Source organism: Anthonomus grandis, chromosome 7 (assembly GCF_022605725.1).
Source record: "Anthonomus grandis grandis chromosome 7, icAntGran1.3, whole genome shotgun sequence".
NCBI classification, from domain to species: domain Eukaryota; kingdom Metazoa; phylum Arthropoda; class Insecta; order Coleoptera; family Curculionidae; genus Anthonomus; species Anthonomus grandis.
This window is the reverse complement of record NC_065552.1, coordinates 7,951,790-7,974,869: the sequence shown is the minus strand read 5'-3', so window position 1 is coordinate 7,974,869 and position 23,080 is coordinate 7,951,790. Positions and strand designations below refer to the sequence as shown.

At 33.4% G+C, this 23,080-nt stretch overlaps 1 protein-coding gene across 3 annotated transcripts in view; it reads left to right on the top strand.

Annotated features, from left to right (window-relative positions):
• The first annotated feature begins 2,924 nt into the window (after positions 1-2,924).
• Positions 2,925-23,080, top strand: part of LOC126738137 (gamma-aminobutyric acid type B receptor subunit 2-like) — a 332,160-nt gene continuing 312,004 nt past the window's right edge. Inside the window, exons 1-3 of one of the 3 annotated variants that reach the window (XM_050443312.1) lie at positions 2,925-3,322; positions 9,269-9,414; positions 10,473-10,610. In XM_050443312.1, coding sequence (XP_050299269.1) covers positions 2,992-3,322; positions 9,269-9,414; positions 10,473-10,610 — 615 coding nt within the window. In that variant the 5' untranslated portion in view covers positions 2,925-2,991. The remainder of the gene's footprint in view (positions 3,323-9,268; positions 9,415-10,472; positions 10,611-23,080) is intronic. The other 2 variants (XM_050443311.1, XM_050443309.1) reach the window with 2 other exon arrangements.

The following is a 23,080-nucleotide window of genomic DNA, read 5'->3' as shown; positions in this document are numbered from 1 at the left end:
TTTGATCTGTCTCCCTTTGGTTGCGTCAGTCCTTACATTGGTGAGGTGTTGAATAAAAATTATTACCCACAACCTCAGCTATTTCGGTATCTGCTGGTACAATACAAGTGCATAAACGGTCCATGACCTCGTTTCGATCTAAAGGATAAATGCCTGTCTTTCTAAAACCAGATCTTAGGCTATCAGGTCCTCTTTCTTCTAACTGACTTATCAGCTTTTTTAAAAGGCTTGAAAATTCATCCTTTGGTATGGAAGAGACTCTGCTGCCGTGCTTCGTGCCTACTTCGTACTATACTGCCGTGCTAACGTTCTATGCAGATGAATGTGACCAATGGTTAACGAACAATCCAGGAAGGCAAATTACTCACTTTTAAATTTCTAAGCTACTTGGCAAGGCATACGAACGTTGTTCGACTATGGACAGAGGTGTTACCGGTTTTGAAGTCTGTGGAATATATCCACTAAACAGGAACCTGTTTACAGAAGATGATTTTCTTCCTTCCAAAGTCACAGATAAAGAAGCCGAAAAAGAGAAAAATAACTTGGACTTTGTAGCAGACTCAGGATGATATGCCTTTATTTTATTTTCTTCTTGCCTTCCACTCGTTTAAAATTTTGCGCCATTTTTCCTTCATTGGGCGGAAAAAAACCACGTCAAGTGGTTGGAGTAGATGCGTTGTATTAGGAAGTAAAGGTATAAAGCGAATATTATTAGCTTCACATGCTTGAATGACCTGCTGATTTAAATGCGAGCTAAGATTATCTCCTATAAGGGTCTTTCACCCTTCTTGCCGTTTTAATATTGGCAGCATAAGATTTAAAAACCAATCCTCAAAAACTTGGTAGTCAAACCATCCCGAAGCCGTTCTATTATATCGCGCATTTGCGGGTCCATTTTCAATCCATGTAATTATCCATAATTTTAAGGAGATTTATAACTAATATAAAGTACAAGACGTAGACTTCCATTCATCAATAACTACTGTATTCATCAATAACTACTTCAATTCATCAATAACTACATCTACTAACTGCTTAAATTCTGAAAGAAGTGATATTTATCGTTTATATTCTATCGAATATGCTATCTACCTCTTCTTCGAACCTTCACACCTCAGATTGCCCTTTTAGTACTGAAAGGACAGTGGACAGTAGTTGGGATCCAATATCAATATGATTCCGTTAGTAATGGAAAAATTATGAGAATGGAGAAAAGAGTAATGGTGAGTCCAGTTTCTAAGTCAACAACTTTAAAACAGTCCGTGGAAAATAGGGAATGTCTCTCCAGCCATTAACTTTTGTTAACATTATTTACTGGACCGCCTGGACAAATTTGTTCACATGTTAAAAATTAATCAAATGTAAATAATTTTTAGTGTCTCATGTATACTACGTTTAAGCGCCTATTACAGTCCCGTTTTTAAGTCTATAACTCAAAAAAAAATTTCTGAAATATATAGAACGTCTCTGGAGTCACGACATTTTAATTTTAATTGTAATAAATAATTTAAAATAAATAAATAAAAACATTAAATTAATCTTAGATAAATAAGTAAGTAAAAAAATATCATTTCCAAATGATTTATACAGTAATGAAAAAATTAACTGTGGAAGAGACTCATTAAAAATTCAAGAAATTTCCATTTTCAGGAATGAAAACTGATCTGTCCCAAATATTTCTCGAAAAGGTGTAAAAATTATAGAATTCTTTGTAATAAAATAATTTAGTAATATGGCTCTATAGGAAAACGTTTCTTCGCCTTATAAAAGTCATCTTCAGGTTATAACACTATATCAGGGTAAAACACTGATATTGTTATTAATAGTGGAATAGTTGGAAAGGAGCCACAGAAAGGCCAGCAAGATTCGCAGATCTTAGCCTGCTGGACTTATTTAACCCTAGATCATTAGTTTGATCTTTCAACAATATATAAAATAAGAATAAATATGGTGATAATCTCAAATATAATAGTGACTACGTTGCATATCGATGACAATATAACGAAAGAGAATACGAGAAAATAAGATCAAAATTCGTTTGCTACGAAGTTCGATAAAAATATTGGAGAGCAGTCGGAAGCCAAGACAAACGAAAAACTTCCTTTCCAGTGTCCCCAAGAACTCTGTGATGAATCCCTTTTGGTTACCTACCGTGAATAGGCACAATTCTACCATTATGGAATCTATTAGTATAGGAACTTGAGGCTTACGAGATAGAGATGGATTGGATATTCATTCTATACTACCAGGGGATGCAAAACTCACACAAAAACAAATTAATTATAAGTTATTATAAGATCAGATACCGCCCTAGTGATTTAACCATATCCGAGTTCGGCTCGCGATACGTATTAGAGTGAAATTATTAATGGATTTTAATGAAATTTTCAATGAAAATAGAAAATGATGTTCAAATGAGAATGGAGGTTGGTCGGGAGGTGTCCGTGCCATAGAGAAGGTGTGAGGAGGTTTCGTACCCTGTTCTAAATTTAAAACAAAAAAGTAAATAAGGGTATTTATCGCGCTTAAACTCGCACATTTATAAAGTGTCCTATAAAATACGTCAATATAATTTATTAAAATTAATATTAATAAAAAACAATAACCTCCCAGTAAATAACTTCCAAGGCATTACAATGTACTTTTACATTTTTAACACAAAAAAAATCTCATTCTCTTAAGTCGATTGTTCCCGCGTGGTAAGTGGTTTCCTTTAGAATTCATAATTCGCATCCCAAAAAAAAGAAAAATGCCTTCATAAAGCGAGGGAAAAAATGCCCCAGCTGCATAAAAATCTGTTAAAACCTCAAAACCTCAAGAAGTAGGGCGCGGTCTTGAAGAGGCCCTTCAACCCCTCCCTACCCGCATTCAGAATTTCAAAAGGGCAAAATTTTTCAGTCTTTTTGTTGTCTTAATAAGGCGCGGTGTAAAAAGTACAAATGAAAAATTAGTTTTCTTTTGCTGTCAAATCCTACCGGCTGCGCCAGAAATATGCAAACATATTATACAATACCATTAATGGTAGTGCATCCGTTTCAAAAACCGTTTTGTGTATTGTTCATTTCGCTAGCGCTGTTATTTTACTTTTTGCAATCGCGAAAAGAGGTCCCTTACAATATGAAGTTCGTCTCCAAAGAAAACTCCACGGCTACGTTGACGGGTGATATTTTCGAGAATCCATTTAAAGGATTCCCCAACCCGAACGAGTCAAGCTCCAGGGAGGGTTTCGACATATTAAAGTTCTTAAATTCTTCGCTGCTTGGAGACGACGAAACGGAAAAGTCTTTGGGGACAAATGAAATTAAGCATGTTTATATATTGGGTAAGTTGGAAAAAGTGTTCGCGATTTTGTGATATTAGCCTAAAGGAGTACAGGGTGTCCCTTTTTGGGTACTTTTGCGGGATATCTCCGTTATTTTTAGAGATAGAGCGTTGCGGTTTTCGCGACACTATGCTACTTTTCGTAAAACTAAAGATGCCATTAACAAAATATTCATAGCCCTTTTAGTTTTTTAAAATACAGGGCACTTTTAAAAATTTTGCATTTTGGGACCCCATCGTATCTCCGTTATCTTTAAAGTTTTTGTAAAAGTAAAAATTCATTCTTATAGATTTTTTTCTGTAGAATCCAGTGGTGTAGATATATTTTTTTCTTTAATAGTTTCTGACCTTTTTTTAACCTTTTTAAAAATATATAACAGTATAGACTTATTTTCAAAAATACGCAAATAAATAACAATTTTCTAAATTTAAATCATCAAATTCATATTTAATGGGAGGCCAAATAAGTTTATGCTCCAAAACCTATTTATTTTCGTTATTTGTGAATTTTGCCAAAAAAATGTCAGCATTTGAAAATCATGGTATGCTTGTATGTTTCATACAAAGCAATGAAAATGCTGAAGATGCTTCTGAACTATATTTCCATAGGTAAGTTAGAAGCCGTTATAAGACTAACTACCAATTTCTAATGTTGTAGTTTTATGCTTGTTAGATATCCAGAGAGAAGGCAACCGTTTTTTGGTATATTTGCTCAAAGGACAAATTACTTGGGTACGGATCTTTTGTTCAGCCGCGTTCTAAAGCATACAATAACGAAGACAGTGTTAGGAATAATTTAAATTAGGCCTAATAATATTATCTTTTATAAAACATTCCGATGACTAAAACTATTTTTGTAAAGAATCCGATAAGGTGAGCCGCGATCGGTCGTGTTATGTGGATTTGGCACTGTGGTGACGAATCTTGCACGCTCGTGTTGTAACACAGAATAAACGATCTCATCTGAGATCGTTTATTCTGTGGTTGTAAGCCGCTCGAGTTAATAGAATAATAATAATTGCATATTCTACTTTTGGTATTATTTTAATGTTATTGTTATCGTGTTATTATTGTTAACAACCTATGTTCATGTAGTGTATTTAGAGTGTAGTAAATATTGAGGACTTTCATTATGGTTTATTTCTAGTAAGTATTATCCATACAAATTTAACATAGTTCAACATTTACATCCTAGCGATTCCGAGCGCCGGACGCTATATTGCCAATGGTATTTGCAGGTAATTGATGCCAACAACTTATTTGGCAGACTTGTTATCTGGTTTGATGAATGATTTTTTCAAGTGCGGGCATTTTTACCCGACATAATACTCGAAGGTGGCATGCAGGAAATAGACATTTAATACTTGAGCATAACAATTACGCTTTGGAGTTGGAGTGTCTTGTTTTATTTTGGGAAAACAAATAGTATACCGAATTTTTGAAGGGGTCTTAGAGCACGTAGCTAAAGTCCAGTTCAGAGATCTATTAGAATCTTTGATAAGTCGCAGATGCCGCAGTAACTAGTCCGTGCGCCTATGTCGTATATATTTTCGCATGATATACATGTTTAAATGGCAACATTTTATATTGTTTATCTATGAAATCATTTTAAATATACGTAAAACCCCATGTTTTATACTATTTCTTATTTTCCTTTCAAAAATGTCCATTTTTAGAAAGAAAATAATATCACAAGAAAATAATATAAAAAAATTGACTGTGGACTAAAATCCAAGCATCTTACAAAATATTTTAAACACTACCAGCACTCACAGACTTGTCACCTCTTTTTAGCCAGTCTATTAAACAAAGATTAAACACCTGCGTTCTGGCGATTCCTACTTTAGGCTGTGCAAGTGATTGTGTATCTCTCTCTGTCCCACTGATTTTGAAAATTACGGGGCCGTACCCAAATAAATTTTTGGGCTGTTTTTGTATTACTTTCGACGTGTTTTTAAACAGATCTTTAAGGATGGGTCTATCGCCTTTAAAATAGTTGTTGGATGGGTCTATCACCTTTAATAGTTGGGAGGGGGGCCGTGTAAGGTTATTATTTGATGGGTTTTGCCGGTTTTGCTTTTTACACGTTTATGAAAGTGGAGAATTTAGAATTTGGCCTGTATTCGTCTATTTTTTTTGCAGTTTTTACTATGAGGAAGTGTGTTTTTTTATTTGTGTTTGTGGATTTGTTTTGGTATTATGGCTAAAGACCTTAAAAAGTTTTGACCCTGAGAAAATAGGCAGGAAATGTGCGGACTGATGGAGACTGTGGGTGCACAAGAAAGACAATAACATCTATGATGAAAACAATAAGAGTGATCTGGACAGTGATTTAGACTTACATAGTTCTGATAGTTCATTTTCTAGTGTTGAGGAAGCAAAAAGAAGCAAGAGAAGTAGAAGCTACAGGGAAAAATCAAGCAGTTTTAAAACGTAATTGTTTAAGTACAGACGCCAAATAATTTATCTAATGATCCCCAGTTCACAAATGATTGTAGTGCTTTGCAAAAAACAGCATTTTTAATAGGAATACCCTATAGTACTATACGTAAAAAAAAGGATTAAAGACAGAATAAAAACGAAAGATGCAGGATAATCAAAGGGACTTGACACGGATATTGCCAAATTGCTAAGGAAACATGCGTATTCTAAATACAAAAACAATGAGGTTCTGACCATAGAGGTGGTTAAGGACACCTTATCGGCAAGGCACAAACATTTCTCAGTTTCAACCTTGCGGAGATACCTGATGAAACTTGGATTTAAGCCTAAGATGATTAACAAGCTGCTGTAATGGAATTATCATGTGATGTATAGAATATTTGAAGAAAATTAAAACATTTGGGAGGAAGAAAGATCCATATATTATTTAGCCGAAATATGGTATGATACATTTATGATTGATGTATGATTTCCATTCTCTGGGAAAAAAGTCCCTTTTTGCCATAGTAAGAAAACCATATTTTTATTAATTAAACAAGTTTAAAATTTTGTTTTTTACAGGTTACTGCCCCTGCTTGTCCTTCAGCGACACAATAAAGTATATATAATGTAATGCTTTAGTATCCATATGCTGATGTGCGAGATGAAGTTGGAATCGATAGTGGCAACAGAGAAACTGTTTCCTTCCTTAATGAAACAAACTGCTAAAGAACAAAGGCAAAACAAACCGAATTTAGAAAATTGTATTAACTCTTTGGGCCAATTTAAAAGAGTGGATAAATTTATAAAAGTATTTAGTATCCTCACTGTAGTTTTAGGATCCAGTATACTTAAAATGTAGTATTTGTATAAGATTTTTAGTTTTTAGTATAAGCATTTATTTTTGTTAATTTTCAACTAATCTCTCCTAATATGCACAATAACTAAATATGAGGCAAACAAATTAATAAATATTACATTCAGGATGTAAAGTGTGTTTTTTTTATAAGTAAAACTTGTGTATTTTACACGCATAAAATATAGACAGCTAGATGATTTTTAATGTAAAAGTTTATTTTAAAAACTATACTTTTTTGACTACATAATTACTTTTTATCAAAAGAAGTTGGTACTAAATATAGAGATGGGGGTTTTCATGAGTAAGTATATTATTATAATAATATATCATATTATGTATTAATTAAAAAAAAACAAAAATAAAGGACAAAATCCGTACTAATAATCACCACCAAGTAAAAATAAATCTCAATACCCAATAAAAGGAAATATATAAAATTTGAAGACAAACCAAAACATTTTACCCTTTTGTCCCAAAAAGTAAATATTTAATGCCTTAATCTATAAAATAAATGGGCCTAAGTAATTCGTACCACCTATTCTCTGATCATTTGTTATAAACACCCCACTGATGGCGCTAAAAACTAAACTTATTAAATTAAAATTTTTGGTTAAACTCATTTTACGTACTTAAATCTTATAGTTAAATTAAATACTATCTTGCTATCAACTATCCTGAATTTCCAACTTAATAAAACCAAACCCAAAAATCCCGAATAATAAAGTTTAAAATATAAATAAATTTTAACGCCGGACCTGTGCAACTTTTCACGCTTGAGTGGCTGTGACTGAGGTCAGACGTCTAAGAAAATAGTACGTGGGCGCATGCAGTCCAATTTTACGAATCAAATGTATAAATTCTTAAAAAAATGTTTCAAACATTTATGTATTTAATGGAATTATTAAATATCGTTTAGAATATTACTTTATAACTCTTTCCACATAAAATTTTGCGATTTAAACATGCATGTCATGTGACGATACAAGCAACATAGGCACACGGACTATTCGCGGCACATCAAAGATTCTAATGGATCTCTGAACAGAACTATATCTAGACATACTTGGGGAAGTTATTCCAGAACTTCTGGAAAATATCCCTCTAGCCCAATATAACACTGTCTACCTACAACAACGTGGTGCCCCAAATTATAACTCTGGGCTAGTAAGGGCATTTTTATAAATAACTTTGCTTAAAGATGGAGAGGTACCAACGGACCTGTTAGATGGCCTCCACGGTCCCTCGGTCTCTCGATTTTAAATTTTTTTTTATGGAGGTATATACAAGATCAAGTGTATAAAAGACAATGCAATAATCTAATAGAACTTCAAGACTCAAATCATTTAGCATTTCAAAATCTGAAAAGGAGACAAGTTATTATATTTTGAATGCTATTGAAAGGGTTACAAAGATGTGCCAATTTTGTATCAGAGAAGATAATGGTCATTTTAAATAATTTTATCTCTTGTAAAAATGTTGTTTTGTTATATTGGTTGTTGTCTTATAGTGTTTATTAAATTTATAAATTTGTTTTTTATGTTCCTTTATTATAAAAAAATAAGAATGATGAAGTTCTCCATTCGTCGTTATTAATTTGTAACTTTTTATTTGTTTATTATTGTTATTCATGGCCTACTATTAAATTATGCATTTAATTCAGACAATTGCTAGTTATTTGCGTATTTTTGAAAATAGGTCCATACTGTTATATATTTTTGAAAAGGTAAAAAAAGGCCAATTTTATGAACTATAAATATATAGGGTGTTCAATTAAAAAAAACATAAGTTTGGGTTATAACTCAAAAACTATTAATCAAAAAAAATATATCGATACCACTAGATTTTACGGAAAAAAGTCTATAAGAATAAGTTTTTACTTTTACAAAAACTTTAAAAATAACGGAGATCGGGACAACGGGGGTCTCAAAATGCAAAAATTTCAAAAATGCTTTTTATAAAATAAAATTTTCTAATGTAACTTGATACTTGAATCAGATATCTCTTTAGTGATTTTTACCTATAAATCATCGATGACTATTTATCAGTGATATTTAAATATATTGCATTTATCGAATTGCAACGAGTAAAAAAATATCTTATCACAGCAGTGATTCTTCAGCATTTATCTAGGCGGTTAAATGTGATGTTTACAGTACTGTAACTATTATAACAGTTGGTTTTTTCCATATTAACTTAAATGTTATAACGATTTATTTATGGTCTCGTAAGAGGTATTTTTTTATCGGCTTGAATACGACAACGATTTATCTCGGCAGTGATTTTTTGTTTGGATATCCAAAATTACTAAAATCTAATTCCAATTTACTGAGATACTTAATCCGATCAATTATTATCATCAATTTCTACCCAATTAAAAGATCAATCTCTACATTGTGTTGGAGAATTCCGGTTTTCCATCTCTCTATACAATAAAGGCAAACAACTTTTTCTCATGTTATTTTTCCACCATGATCACCTGACTTAAACCCTTTGGATTTTTTCCTTGTTTCTTGCAAAGGGCGGTACATTTATAGATTATTCTCCTGTAAAACAAAAATTAATTTTATTTTATTAACATTTCCGGCAGTATTTCCACTTTAGTATTACCTGATTAAAACTTCTATATAACCGAAATCCTATTTTATAAAATCACAAAATTCTTTATAGGCCTGTTCGAGTTAACTAGGAAAAATGGCGAGAGGCGAAAAGAAGGAGAGAGCGAATTAATGGCTGCCAGGATAGCGGTGCAACACGTAAACGCTCTTAATATTTTACCTGGTTATAAATTGGCTCTGTTAGTCAATGATACGCAGGTAAGGAACTTCTATTTAACTTTATTTATTTGACAAATGGCCTAAAGTTGTTTTGGTTTATGAGATTGGGCTTTAAAAGTTAATTAATATAAGATAACTTTAATAATTATATAACTTTTCAAAACCCCTTTAGATTCAAAATGACCCATTTATTATCTATAGAATGTCCCATTTAATAATGATATATTTTTTATTCTCTTTATTAGTGTTATGTTGCACTTATTCTTTTATTTTCACTACGTATATACGCAGGAAAAAATGTCTCAATTTTTTTATTTAACCTCCATAGTGTCCTAGATAAAATGCCTAATTAAATTTCTAAAATCCAATAAATTCTTTCATGTTTTTGTTCCATTCCAATTTCATCTGTCTCCAACTGAAACTGTTTTATCGAAATCCACACCAAGAGTTTAATCAAACAAATTCAACGAAATCCTGTAAAATTTCTTCGAGATTTCCCTGCCATTCAAAGGCTTTTCTACTTAAAATTCCTAGTTAGGTAGTAAGCAAGAAACACGTGACGTCTAATCAAGAATCGCCTATTTATTCCGTTTGAAGAACTTTCCATTCATGAAGGGCTTCTATTCAGAGCGTTTATTCGTGTAAAATGTGCATTTCCATTACGAGATTGGGCGGAAATCCGTTTACAACTTAAATATAGAATAAGGTATTCATTTATTTTGAATATTAAATATTTACAGAAAAGTTGCGGAACAGTATTACGTAAAACATATATTTAAAATTTAATGCCTTAGGACTTAGACAAATTTTCAGCTGAAAGTTTAAATGTTATTTGTCATGGAAAATCAGGAAATCTGCCATCCCAATTATTAAAGTTATTATGGCGTATGATTACGTATTTCCCCTATGCGAATAGTGGTAATTACATTCGCCGGATTGCATATTATTATTTTAATTATAGCATAGCCTCTATAGACTATTGATAATTAGAAATGTAATTATGTACTTTAGGGTATATGATGCCCATTTTCTTATTTACTGGATTAATTTAAAAAGATAATTTGTCCCATTACTTTTATGGTTATTTATTTTTTTAGTGTGATCCCGGGGTGGCGATAGACCGATTATTTCACACAATTTATTCGAATAAAACGATTGTTATGCTGTTAGGAGCTGGATGCTCTAATGTAAGTGAAGCATTGGCTCATATTGTGCCATATTGGAATATTATTCAGGTAAATTTATGCGAATTTATAATAGTTTAATGTGGTAGAGTATCAAAATTATCAACTTTTTAATTATGTTACTAATACAACAACGGGAAAGGGTGATGGTATTTAATGCCCTAATCTTACAGACGCTTTGAACAACTACGTTTTTAGGATACATCAATGATTAATTGATGATTGTTGTTGCATTTGCACTCAAACCCGAATAGGTCTTAGAAAGAATAAAATCTATCGATTTCTATTTTATTTCTATAGATAAACCGTAGCATATGCTTGGAATAAAATTAAATAATAAATGCCAGGAATAACATTTATATTAACCGTTATAGGGTAAAGTAACATAGAAAAAATTGCTTAAAAAATCTGGAGAAAAAAAAACATCATTCTGTGCTACGAGGTTATGGCTTCAAAACCTGGAATAAAATAAAATAATAATTGCAAAAAAAGAAAAAAAATAACACTAAATGCCTGGCATAAAATTCTTATTAATTTAATATAAATCTCTTATATATGTATCTGAATTTGTGATAAATTACTTGAAAGATCCGGAGAAAATAGGCAATAATTCCCTGCAATAAGTTAATATAATAAGCGCAAATGTCTGAAAAATAACGAAAGAGTAGTTATATAACAAATGATTTAAAAAACAGGGAGAAAATAAGAAATTATTCCTGCTTCAAACTTATGGCTTGAATGCCTAAATTAAATTGAAACAGTAACTGCAAGTGTTTGGAAAAAGTAAAAAGTGACATTAAATCCCTGGAACGAAATCAATAATGAATCTTATTGTTACTTGAACAGATACGTGCAAAATTACTTAAAAAATCTGGACAAAATAATCAACGATTCTGAAATAAATTGAAATAATAACCGCAAATGCATGAGAAATGCAAGAAATATTATAATCAAACAGTGGAGTCACCTTTACATTAAATATACGTTAACAACGAAAACTGCAGATATTGGGCAACCAAAAATCCTCATTGGACCCAAGAATATCATACACACTTTATGTACTTAAAATATGTGTAGGTAGGTATTGTGACCTCCTGCCACCGCCGTTCGATAATTTCTTGATGCAACTCTGCCTAACAGATGGATTGGATGAAGAGGATAGATTGAGTGGCCACCAAGATTACCGGACATAACTCCACTAGATTTTTTCGACTACACCAAATACTGTTGATGATTTAAAGCAAAGAATTCAACAAGAAATTAGACTAATTGATCTGCAAAAGATTGAAAATGTGCAATTAAAAAATATTTAAAAAAAATATATTGAAGTAATTAGACAACAAATTGAACATCGAAAAATTTCTGAAAAAAAAACCTGAATAAAATAAACAATGATTCTATGCTTCGAAGTTATGGTTTTAAATGGGTGACTTAAAATAAAATAATAACTTGAAATGTCTGGAAATTGTAAGAATCGACTCTAAATGCCTGGCAGAAAATCGATAAAGACTCTTATAGTTACATAGGAATATGTGATAAATGACATAAAAGATCTGTATTAAACAATGATTCCGTTAACATAATAAATATAAGAAATAATACAAAATACTTGGAATAAAATATATAATGTCTTTTAAGAGTTGGAACAGATCTGATTAAAATAACTATGATTCCATGCCTCCAACGGGTGGCTTCAAATACAAGGAAAATGTTAAAAACAGCTTCAAAATGCCTCACAAAGGATTGATAATAGCTCCTAAAATCATATAAAAAATCTATAAGCCTGTCGAAACTAAAAAACCACTACAAAATTCTGAAAAAAGCTATGATCTTAAACCTAGAAAAATCTTGAGTTATATTTTAAAAATCACTGTAAATTCTGAGTAGCGGTTGAGACTCATAAACTTATTTGGCAGAATTTGTCTCAACAGTACATTGTATAAAAAAACTTACTGAACAAATAGTATAGAACATTCAATTCCCTACAATTTATCTCCTGCCGTCGTCGCTGTAAGACCAGTGCGTTGAAGATTGAAGGCGTCAAAGGTACCAAACAAGAGATTTTTCCAGATTAAATAATGTTTTTAAACTCTTGTAAGGATTTAAAAATTGTAGAGCGTAAACTCGCTACTCGACTTCCATTCAGATCAGCAGATTTCTTAGCAGTATGATTTTGACTCTTTAAAAATGACTGTATAGTAGTGAATGTATAGTAGTAATAGTAGTGAATGTATGGCAGAGGATGATTATTCTCCTAGAGAAAAAGGTCGAGACTGGATTAATTTCATCATCTTTAGCTAGATCAGATGTTCAAATGCCTTTCGATAAAGCATTGATTCTGCATAAAAAATATACCGATGAAGCTGCAACATGTCGCAAATCAAAAGAATAGTTTAGGTATTTCAAATTTTTTATTGATTGGCGTTACATTACATGAATTTCTAGTATCCGTGAGTTTGAGTAATAATAATATCGCAAATTTCGCAAATTAAGAGTTCAATATGGCGGCGATAAGATGACAGATGGCATTTGTGTTAAATATAATGGTTTAAACTAATAAAGCTGTGCCTGTGACAGTGCGGGATATTTTGTATGTGACAAAATTGACTACAAACTTGTTGTTGTCTGTTACCCCATTAATTAAAAATGGCAACATTGAATTTCAGAAAAATGTTTGCCTGATTTACAGCTCGGTTGGTGTAGTAGATTTAGTTCGAGGAGTTTATCGGTTGAATGTCAAAAGTCAAATGGTATGTTATATGGTGGTTTGGCTGTCGAAAGCTGAGAGATTTGGCTACTTAATGGAAGGTTTTTTAACCAAATGAAGCCTCAAGAAATGTTAAAAGGACTATTGCTGTGGTTTGGTTAAAAATGAGAAGGCAAATTGTAAACATTGCTGTGAGGCTAAGCAGTCAAGGTTACTAGAGCCAAGTATGATGTGGATGTCTGCGGTTTAGTGGATACGGTTTCTCTAGGTGGATCAAGTAAAATGGTCGTTTGTGGTAAAATGACTTTTGTCTATTTTTTTAAATCAAATGGTGAACTCTTTGGAATTTTACAAGTTTAGATTATTAGATATACAAAAAAGCTTAAAATAATCGGGAGTGACCAGGGTGGAGAATTCATTAGAGTTACCTCTAAAGAATTCTCTCATAGAGGTTTTTAGCTCAGAATGGTATAGTACACAAGAAATGTGTGAGTAATTAAATAGGACTGTAATTAAGAAAGCAAAGCGCTCGTTGTTTGATGCATAGATGGACAAGAAGTTTTGGATAGAAGCAGTTCATCATATATTTACGAAATACAAGTATGGCTTCAGGGCTTAACAAAACAACATTTGAATTGTCTTATGGCAGGAAGCCGGACGTCAGAAATCTAAGCAGTTTAGGATGGTGCCTATTCTCAAGCAAACAAGGTTGAAGTGGGATAAAAAATGGTAAAACATATCTTACTTAAATACAGTGATACCATAATAAAGGGCTATTGAATACAGTGTGGCCCAAATTAGGTGTACAGGTATGGGTATCTTGGAAATTATAAGAGATAGAACATTGGTTAAATGAGGAAAGTTGTAGGGCATTTAGTTACCAAATTTAGTGCTGCTTTTAGAACGATTTTATCTTTTTCCGATTTTGAACTTATTGAAAAAAATCAAAAAGTTGCATTTTTGAAGTAGGGAATAAGTTCATCGTAGTCGTGATGGATTACATTAGTTGAGTAAATAGGTTGAGATATAACTTCTACCAAACCAAGAAACCTCTATTGCGCCGACACTTTAGTAAAATAATAGATCTGCGGTTTTGGTGTGGCTTTGGAGCTACATTTGGACCAAGACTGAAATTTCAATCAAATTTATTCCAAAACGTTAATAAGGCGCTCGGAATCAAGAAAACGAGGACTATTGCACTACACCCGCAGTCAGATGGCATGGTGGAACGCATCAATAATATCCGTAATCGGTACTTGGTCAAAGTAGTCTCTAGTTACAAAAGAGACTAAGATAGCTTTTTCTATTTATCTCTGCTGCGTTATTGATAAGCCATTCATAAAACACAGGAGAATCTCGCACTCTAATAGTGACAAAAAGAAAACCCCATCTCTCATGCGATCTGAAGTTTGGTTGCCCGCTAGGGACCGAGTAAGTGGTAAGCTATATAAAAGAATGAATGTCATTTATAGTCAAGTTCGTATTTCCAGTCAGCAATTAGATAAAGAACATATATGATGTAATTACCAAAAATCAAAGGTACAACAATGGTGACTTGGTTTAACTTCACGACCCTAAGAGATAAATAGATCTGGAAAGAAAGGGTTTGCAAATGTCTGGGGGCTATTTAGGAGCAAATTTTCCTCAAAAAATTCTGAAAAATTCAAGAGCTGACTTGTACAAGGATTTATCTAGTTACCAAAGAGGAGTCACATCAGAACCCAACCTATAAGGATGATTGGTGTTCTCCAAAGGAAGAGTTGCTTGTTGAGGACCTGAGAAGATTGGAAATTTCCAAGCTAGCATGCGGATTCAATATCTTGGACTGCCGGATGATTGGCAGCATGTTAGAAGCGGTCTTCAGATTTTTTTAGGCATGCAAGTTCTAATTGTGCTGTTATACTCCTCAACGTCTTCTGAAAAAAAGTTGATTAAAATTGTTTTTTTTACTTAGATCCCGTTGCAAAAAAGAAACCTTTTGCCGATATTGACATTTACCTAGCTTAAGAAAGAGGTAGTGTAACTATAGTGTAACTAGAGGGCACCAAAGGTACCGACAAATTTTATTTTTTATTTTTGTATATTATTATTTTTTTAATCTGTCTAACAAAATCGATGTGGTTTTGTTTCCATATTTAACCGATATACCTTTCATGAAATACAGCACGCTAACTTCCTATAATTGACATTGGGAGTATTTACTGCGCATGTAATCAATGACTCATATTGATCCGCCATCGTTTTTTCTGTACGAAATGTACTGAATTTACTCCCAAGTCGATGGCGCTGATGTTCAAAAGTACAAAAGAATAAATTTTAAAAACAGAGCTGCAAACGGGAAAATCCATAACTAAAAATCCGCAGGTAGAGAGCTCTTGCGCTTGTCAGAGCCTCTTTAGGTAACTGACAGTCTTGGGACTATTTGAATTTTCGTTCCCCTTCTGTCAGCTTGGTCAATGGTTTTGCAATTTAGCAAATAACGTTGGTAGTAAGTGTATAATGTCAAGAAGCTGCGTAGCTTATGCTTGTCCTTGGGAACGGACCAATCTTTGACAGTCTGTACCTTTGCTTTGTAAACCGCAAATCCTTGACTGGAAACGACGTCACCTAGATACTGTCCAGCATTTTAAAGCAGATGACATTTCTTTGGGCTCAACTTTAATTCAAAACCTCGTAGCCTCGGGTATTTCAAAATTATTTCATCCAACCGGGATAAGTCTCTCTTAGGTTGGCAGAGTTTTCTTCCAGCTTTGCAAAATTTTTTAGCAATTTAACTTCCAGTATATAGTACTTACAAGTGTTTCCAAACCTGTGAATAAGGACGATCCAGAGGATGTTTAGGATATTTCCTGAGGTTTTCTTAAGAATATTAATAAAATATAGAAGAATTATAGACTCGACTTTTGTCAAACCATTTATAAGAGTCACTTTGTAACTTTTAAAACCTGAGATCATACCTAACTTCTGTTCAATAAAAGTGATACTTTTTACGTGTAGTTATTTTATACACGTTAAAAATGCTCCATGGGGCAACAATAAATTGATTGGAATAAAATCTGCAATTATTATTTTCTCTTTATTTACGTTTAACTTTTCTAAAACAACTATAAATATCGTAATATGTGTATATATATTGCTGTCATACCGAGTCGAACCAGCTATAAACGTTTTTTTATTGTTTTAAATTGACGGGTTTTATAAAATATATGCGCCTGTCGTTCCAAATATATATACTTCATTGGGAAAGGAAATTAATATCGATTATAACGAAAATAATTCTCTCTTGACGCACACCTGGGATTTTTGATAAAAATAAATTGATGATGCCTTGGTAATTATATTAAAAAAGACCCTGAAAGCCAAATTAAGGGTAACTAGGGTCAGAGTTAATTAGTTTTTGCAGGTTTTAATCACATCCAGTTAATTAAGTAAAAAATATTCAAAAGATTTTCTTCTCACATTTTTTGACATTAATTTTTTCATCCTAAATTTTCCAATAAATTCAAGTTCCTATCTTATTAAATTAGGTTTTCACTGAGACTAAAATGTTATAAAAATCTTTGCCAAAGAAAAAAATTATATCCATAAAAAAAACGATTTTTACATAAATTATTAAGTAATTGATGCCATTTCAACAAGATAATGGTATCAAAAAAAATCATTACAAAGGAAAAAAAAAGAGATCAAAAAGTCATTAGTTTCTCCTAGTTTCACACTAAGCACAACCAATGTAATGGCGAAATATATTGTCTATTAACACATCATTAATCTTGGCAAAACCCTTTTTCCTTCCGGTTTGGAAGCGGCTTTATTTATGTCTATTGAACCCAAATCGTTTAATACAATCAATTTGGTCTTTTTGTGTCAATCCATCAATGACAAAGACAGATTTGAAATAACAGAAAGGAAATCTAAAAGTTTATGATAAATTGTGAGTATTTATTGTATGTATATCGCACATGATGTGTTTTCTTAGTAATTTTTTCCCATTTCCATAATATTTTGGGTACATTTTAAATTCGTGGAAAAAATTCTCAGAGAATGATGAGACTATGTGACCATGCAAGATATTTGAAGAATGTGCCAATAAAATTTCATTGCGTTTGTATTTCATATCCAAGTTATCGAATTTGAATAGCAATAGCTTAGTATAGACAAAAAATCTTAAATTTCCGTTTGAATTACGTTGCAAACTTTTTCAAAGTCGAATTAAAATAAACAATGAAAAAAAAATTGAAATTTATCCGACATTTCTGAACAAAGCAAAAGAGAATCATGGCCATTTATGTTACTCAACAAAGTAAATTTTTATATAATCTATGTTTATATAGATCTAAATTTCATATTATGGATAAAGTTAGAATAACGGTTAAACTTAGGTTTACCCGGATAAACTGCACAATACCCAGAAAACATGGGTAAAGTCCAAAATATTAATAAAATTGTACCCGTTTTGGGCTTTACCTGGGTAAACCGCGTTCTATCCGCCTTGGCGTGGTTAATGTTAAAAAATAACGCCATAAATATTTGGAGAAATTTATTTGATTAAAAAAACAGATTTTACAAATCAAAGGTTACACTAAAACTGTATCCTAACAAAGTAAAAGATAATATAATCTATTTGTTGAAACAAGACAAGCTGCTATGACATTTCGAGTTACAAAGATTTCCAATAGCTTTACATTTACATTTATTGGTCATGCATTTAGTTTTACAGTTACATCGTTTATAACCTTGACCTCCTTGAAGTGACTGTTCGTTTGCAAGTTGTCTTAAATTTTTCTTTTGCGGTGATACACTTTCCATCTCAATAAGCTTCTCACTGCACACAGAAAATTGGTTCCTGGAAAACATTTCTCGATAGTTCCTCTCTTGTTCGCTAGCTTATACAAATCGTCGTCAGTTTTCTCGATAACTGTCATGAGAATGTTTCTAAAATCACCCTTTCCTCGATCAACGTCTGGAATTTTTACTCTCACTGTATCTCCAACAGAACATGGGGGAAACTTTAAATTAGATAAAGCTTTAATCTTCTTTGCTTGTTTTCCTAAATTTCTTTTTGCGTCTAGTCTGTTTGACTGTATATTTCTTTGGTACAAGCAAAGTTCACACCTTATATTCCCTGATGTATTTAAATTGTCACACTCACACACTTGCTCTGATTTTCTGAAGTTTCTGTATTACTAGCGTTTTCTCGATAATTATTGTTGCCATTTTGCATATTGCCACCTTCAGTAATATCTTCTTGCAAATTGTCTGGTTCTGGGTCACTATCCATAGACTGGTTTATATTTATTTCTTGTTGAGGCTGTTCACCTAAACCAAATTCCCTTACCACTTTCTCGAGCTCTTCTTCGGTTCGTAGATTTTCAATAGCTTCTTCTTCTTTTCAAAAGCTGATGTGGATAGGCCGACTCATGGTATGCCCTATTTTTCATTAACTGAACAAATCTTAGACCTTCTGACCATCGCGTGCAGTTTTCATCGTCCATCCACGTCATAAGCATGTTCTGTATATCTTGATTTGCTCTTTCCACGCTGCCTTGTGACTGACTGTGACGTGGTTTCCCATGGACTATTTTAAGGCCACTCCACATCGTACATAACTCTTCAATGACATGGTTGGCGAACTCCCGGCCGTTGTCCGATTGTAGTATAGATGGGGCGCCAAAAATACAAAATATGTCTACCAGGCTCTTAGCTTCTTCCTCAGCCCTTTTCGACGTTAATGGACGTATTTGAACAAACTTAGTTAAGTGGTCCTGATACACCATAATAAATTTGTATTCTCTATCCGGATGGGATTGCATGTCAATCCACAAGATCCACTTGACAACGGGTGTTCATCTCCGAAAAAACCATTGGTTTAACCACAAATCCTTTTTTGGCAGATTTCAGTTTCTTTTCGCACCCTTCACACAAGCGCAGATATAACTTGACAACATCTTGAGTTATATTCTTGTACTTTTTTTTACATTCGCTTTCCATACGGTGCTTACCGCCATGTCATATAGCTAAATGTGCATCATGCAAAATTTCAAACATTTCGTCGTTTGTAACGTAATATTTAATGCTAGATTCACCTGACGATATACGAGCAATAAGCTTTTCAACGCCTCTAACAGAACATATGTCAAACCTGTTTAACCGCCGATATTGTAGCGTAGTCTTAGTTTTAGAGTTTTTTGCCAACTTGACTGATTCTAACATATCGTGGTATTGTTCATTATTAAAATAAAAACTATTTGCACTTTTCATAGACACCAACTCGTTAAAAACTTCATAAAAACGCTGTGCTAAAGGGGCACGTCCAATCTCTCGGTTGCCATTTTAGAACTGAACTGAACGTGGTGAAAGATGATGTAATAATAATTCCTACATCCAACTTTACCCACGCAAAAGCGGATAGAACGCGGTTTACCCGGGTAAAATCCGAAATATGCGTAATTTCAATATTAGTTCGGACTTTACCCATGTTTTCTGGGTATTGTGCAGTTTATCTAGGTAAACCTAAGTTTAACCGTTATTCTAAATTTACCCGTAACATATAATGTATACAGGTTGGGAAATCGATCATTACGCATAGAGAAGTCCTTAAAGGCGAAATATGGTAACGCGTACATTTCGTGCGCTCTGCTTTTCGCCGGCTACGTCGTTGTTTTTTTAGTAATACATTAGTCAGACGATTACTGACTTTAGGGATAACTGTATTACTTAGGATAAAATTTCACATAACAAAACGGAAAAGTTCAGCCACTTCTAAAATATTTTCCTGATGCAGGCTTTACATACTTTCCAATTAACTAAACAAAAATTGATTCTTTCAATAAAGGGATCAAACAACTCGTTCTTTAGCTAAACAATAAGTTAACCTATCATAATAGCCATTTCGGACCTCTCTTTCGGCCTACTGAATTCGTGTTTATAAATGGCCTCCTTAAGAACCCCAAAAATAAAAGCTATTTGGATACAAATCTGGAAATCTAGGGGGCCATTAAATACTGCCAGTTCCACCAAAAGGGCGGTTAGTAGTAGCGTCCGGCGGGTAAGCCTAAAAGTCTCTTTCAGCCAACCCCGTCATTACCGCTGGTCACCCTCTCTAGTTTCCCTCATAACACATTTAGGAAAAGTATTTGTTAAAATCTGTTTTATCAGGAAGGATTTAAAGGATAGGAAGAATTTTGTTTTGTACTAACTCAAGGTTTTTTTGGGAATTTAAATTACCATCAATAAAAAATGACCCTATAATATACTCTCCCAAAATACCAGCCCAAACATTTAATTTTTAAGAATACCGAGTACGGAATTAAAAGTCTGTGCTCATTTTTGGGAGACCGATATCGAACATTGGAAGCATTGTGTTTTTCATGTAATAAAAAAGAGGATTCAACTGAAAGTTGCATATTTCGTAAGAAATGTTCATTTTCATTTACTTTTATTCATAGTTGTTTAATAAAATTACATTCTTCGCCAGTGGTCTTCAAGATATCTCTGGAGTTTTGGAATATTTGAAAAACTGCGAAAGAGTTATCTGGTTTATACCCAGTTCTTCTACAACACTTTTACTCAATCACTGAGTTCTTACCTCTGGGCTCTCTCGATAGAAAGTTCTTGCACTTTAGTGTGGCATTTATCAAAATTTTCAAGACAAAAATTTATTTTTTGAAAGAAAACCATTTTGAGATGTAATTAAAAACAAATCCCTACATTGCATTTCTGAATTGCATCTATAAAATCAGTTAATAGTTTGAACTTTTTCGGAAAGGGTATAAACAACCATAATTGGATAAGAAAAACAGTTTAGTGCTTTAAAATTCAGCAGTGCAGCATGTAGTCACACAACAGATACTTATTAAGCGATTTGATGTGAATTGTCAGTGATTTTCAGTCCTTAAATGTCAGTGTCCGGTTAAGAGACCCATCACTAGCCATATTTCGCGTCTTTTTTAAACGCAGCAGATTTCTAGTAAGACAGACAGGCCCGTCTATATGTATCTTAGCATGTCTTATGCCAGGTGCTTCAGTTCATCTTCGGGGTATATAGTCGTCTAGCAGACTCTTCATTGATGCAACTGCTATGCATTTAGCCATAATGGGTATATTATGGATTCAGGCTCCACCGGCCGTTTTGCAGATCCCATTCTAGCAAATGAATCCGCTTCATCCTCGTTTACATCAAAGCTTGAGTCCACTTATTAAGTACTGTAGGCTCATTGAAGCGCCACTCCTCTATGTCTGCGAGGTGGGTCAAAAAACCCCTACAATCCACAGTTTTAGGTACACTACAGACACTGCCCATGAGAAGGCGATGATATTTCTGTAAGGCCTGTGACTAAACAATGTCGAACATTGGACATCAGTATCTTACTAGGTTCAATGGAGGAAGGCTTCTTACATCCTGATTGGCGCCTCTCCTGTGGAATCCGTGATACTGAGACATACAAGGCGTTGGACTCTATCCAGTTAAGCACGGATTTTTTTATTTTTCTATACATGGCCACCAAACGATAGCCCTGTATGTGAAAAGAGGTTGGACAATAGATGAATAGGCAGACCCCAAGTATTGCCGCAAGACTGCCTGCAGACATAGCTTGAATAGGTGATCTTTTGATTCTGTTGTTTGCGTGATTATACCAGGAAAGTTTGGAATCTAATGTGATTTTTAGAAATCAAACTGTTCTACAGTATTGCAATTGTACTCCACCTAGAGACACAACATGTGGTAAGCCAAAGCTAGGTTTTTGGGTGAATAGTAGGAACTCGCTTTTTTGGGGTTGATCCTGCGATCGCTCGAGCGGCACCGTTTCTCCGCTATATGCAGGACCTTCATTATCGGGTCCTGCATTGAGACGGTATCCTTCCATGGGCAAAGGATTACCAGGTCAAATTAGGTCAACGCTGAGAGAGCACGATTTCTTTCCAACTCACCAAATAGGGTTCTGAGCCATGGCACTTGGGTGCTTTGCAGATTATAGTAAAAGTGTCAGAGTAAGTAAAACGCCGGCTCTGTGGCTAACGGAAAATTTAAAGTTAATTTTCAAAGAGCGAGATAAACCGCTGTCCAAATATAAAAAAAAAGAAAACAGTTGAAAGTTGGAATCATTATAAGGAAATGCGTAACTTCGCTGTGGCATCTATGAGAAGGGAAAAGGTTCCTTATCTGGAACATTTAGAAAAAACTAAATCCTCTAAAAACTTCTGGCAAGGCCTACGTAATTTAAATATTAAGACATCTAAAGAAATTGCAGAGCTTCCTCCCACCTTATGTGATGCCAATGCCATTAATAACTACTTTATAAATATTTTAATATTTATTATTACTACTCTAGCAACAAATTTTCGGATCAAACATTTAGTTTTGTCTTAGTTAATCAAGATGCCGTCTATAAAATAATTCGAAAATTCGGTCAAATACCTCAGGTTGCGATGGCATTTCATTACAAATGCTACACCTTTGTCTGCCACAGATTATTGACCATATAACAAATATCATAAATTCTTATTTAGAATCAGGCTACTTTCCACAGCCTTGGCGTGAGTCAGTTGTGTACCCCATACCCAAAATATGTAATCCCGAATACCTACAGGACTTGCGCCCTATAAGTTTATTGCCAATAATATTGAAGGTTTTGGAAAGAGTTGTCTATGCGCAGTTGTCATTTTATCTCACTGATATACTTCTATAATAACATACTTCCAACTAAACAGTCTGGCTTTAGAGAAGGATTCAGTACAGCTACCACCCTCTTAAACATCATAGACAACATAATAAGGGCTCTCGATAAAAAAATGGCCGTAATTTTAATTGCCTTAG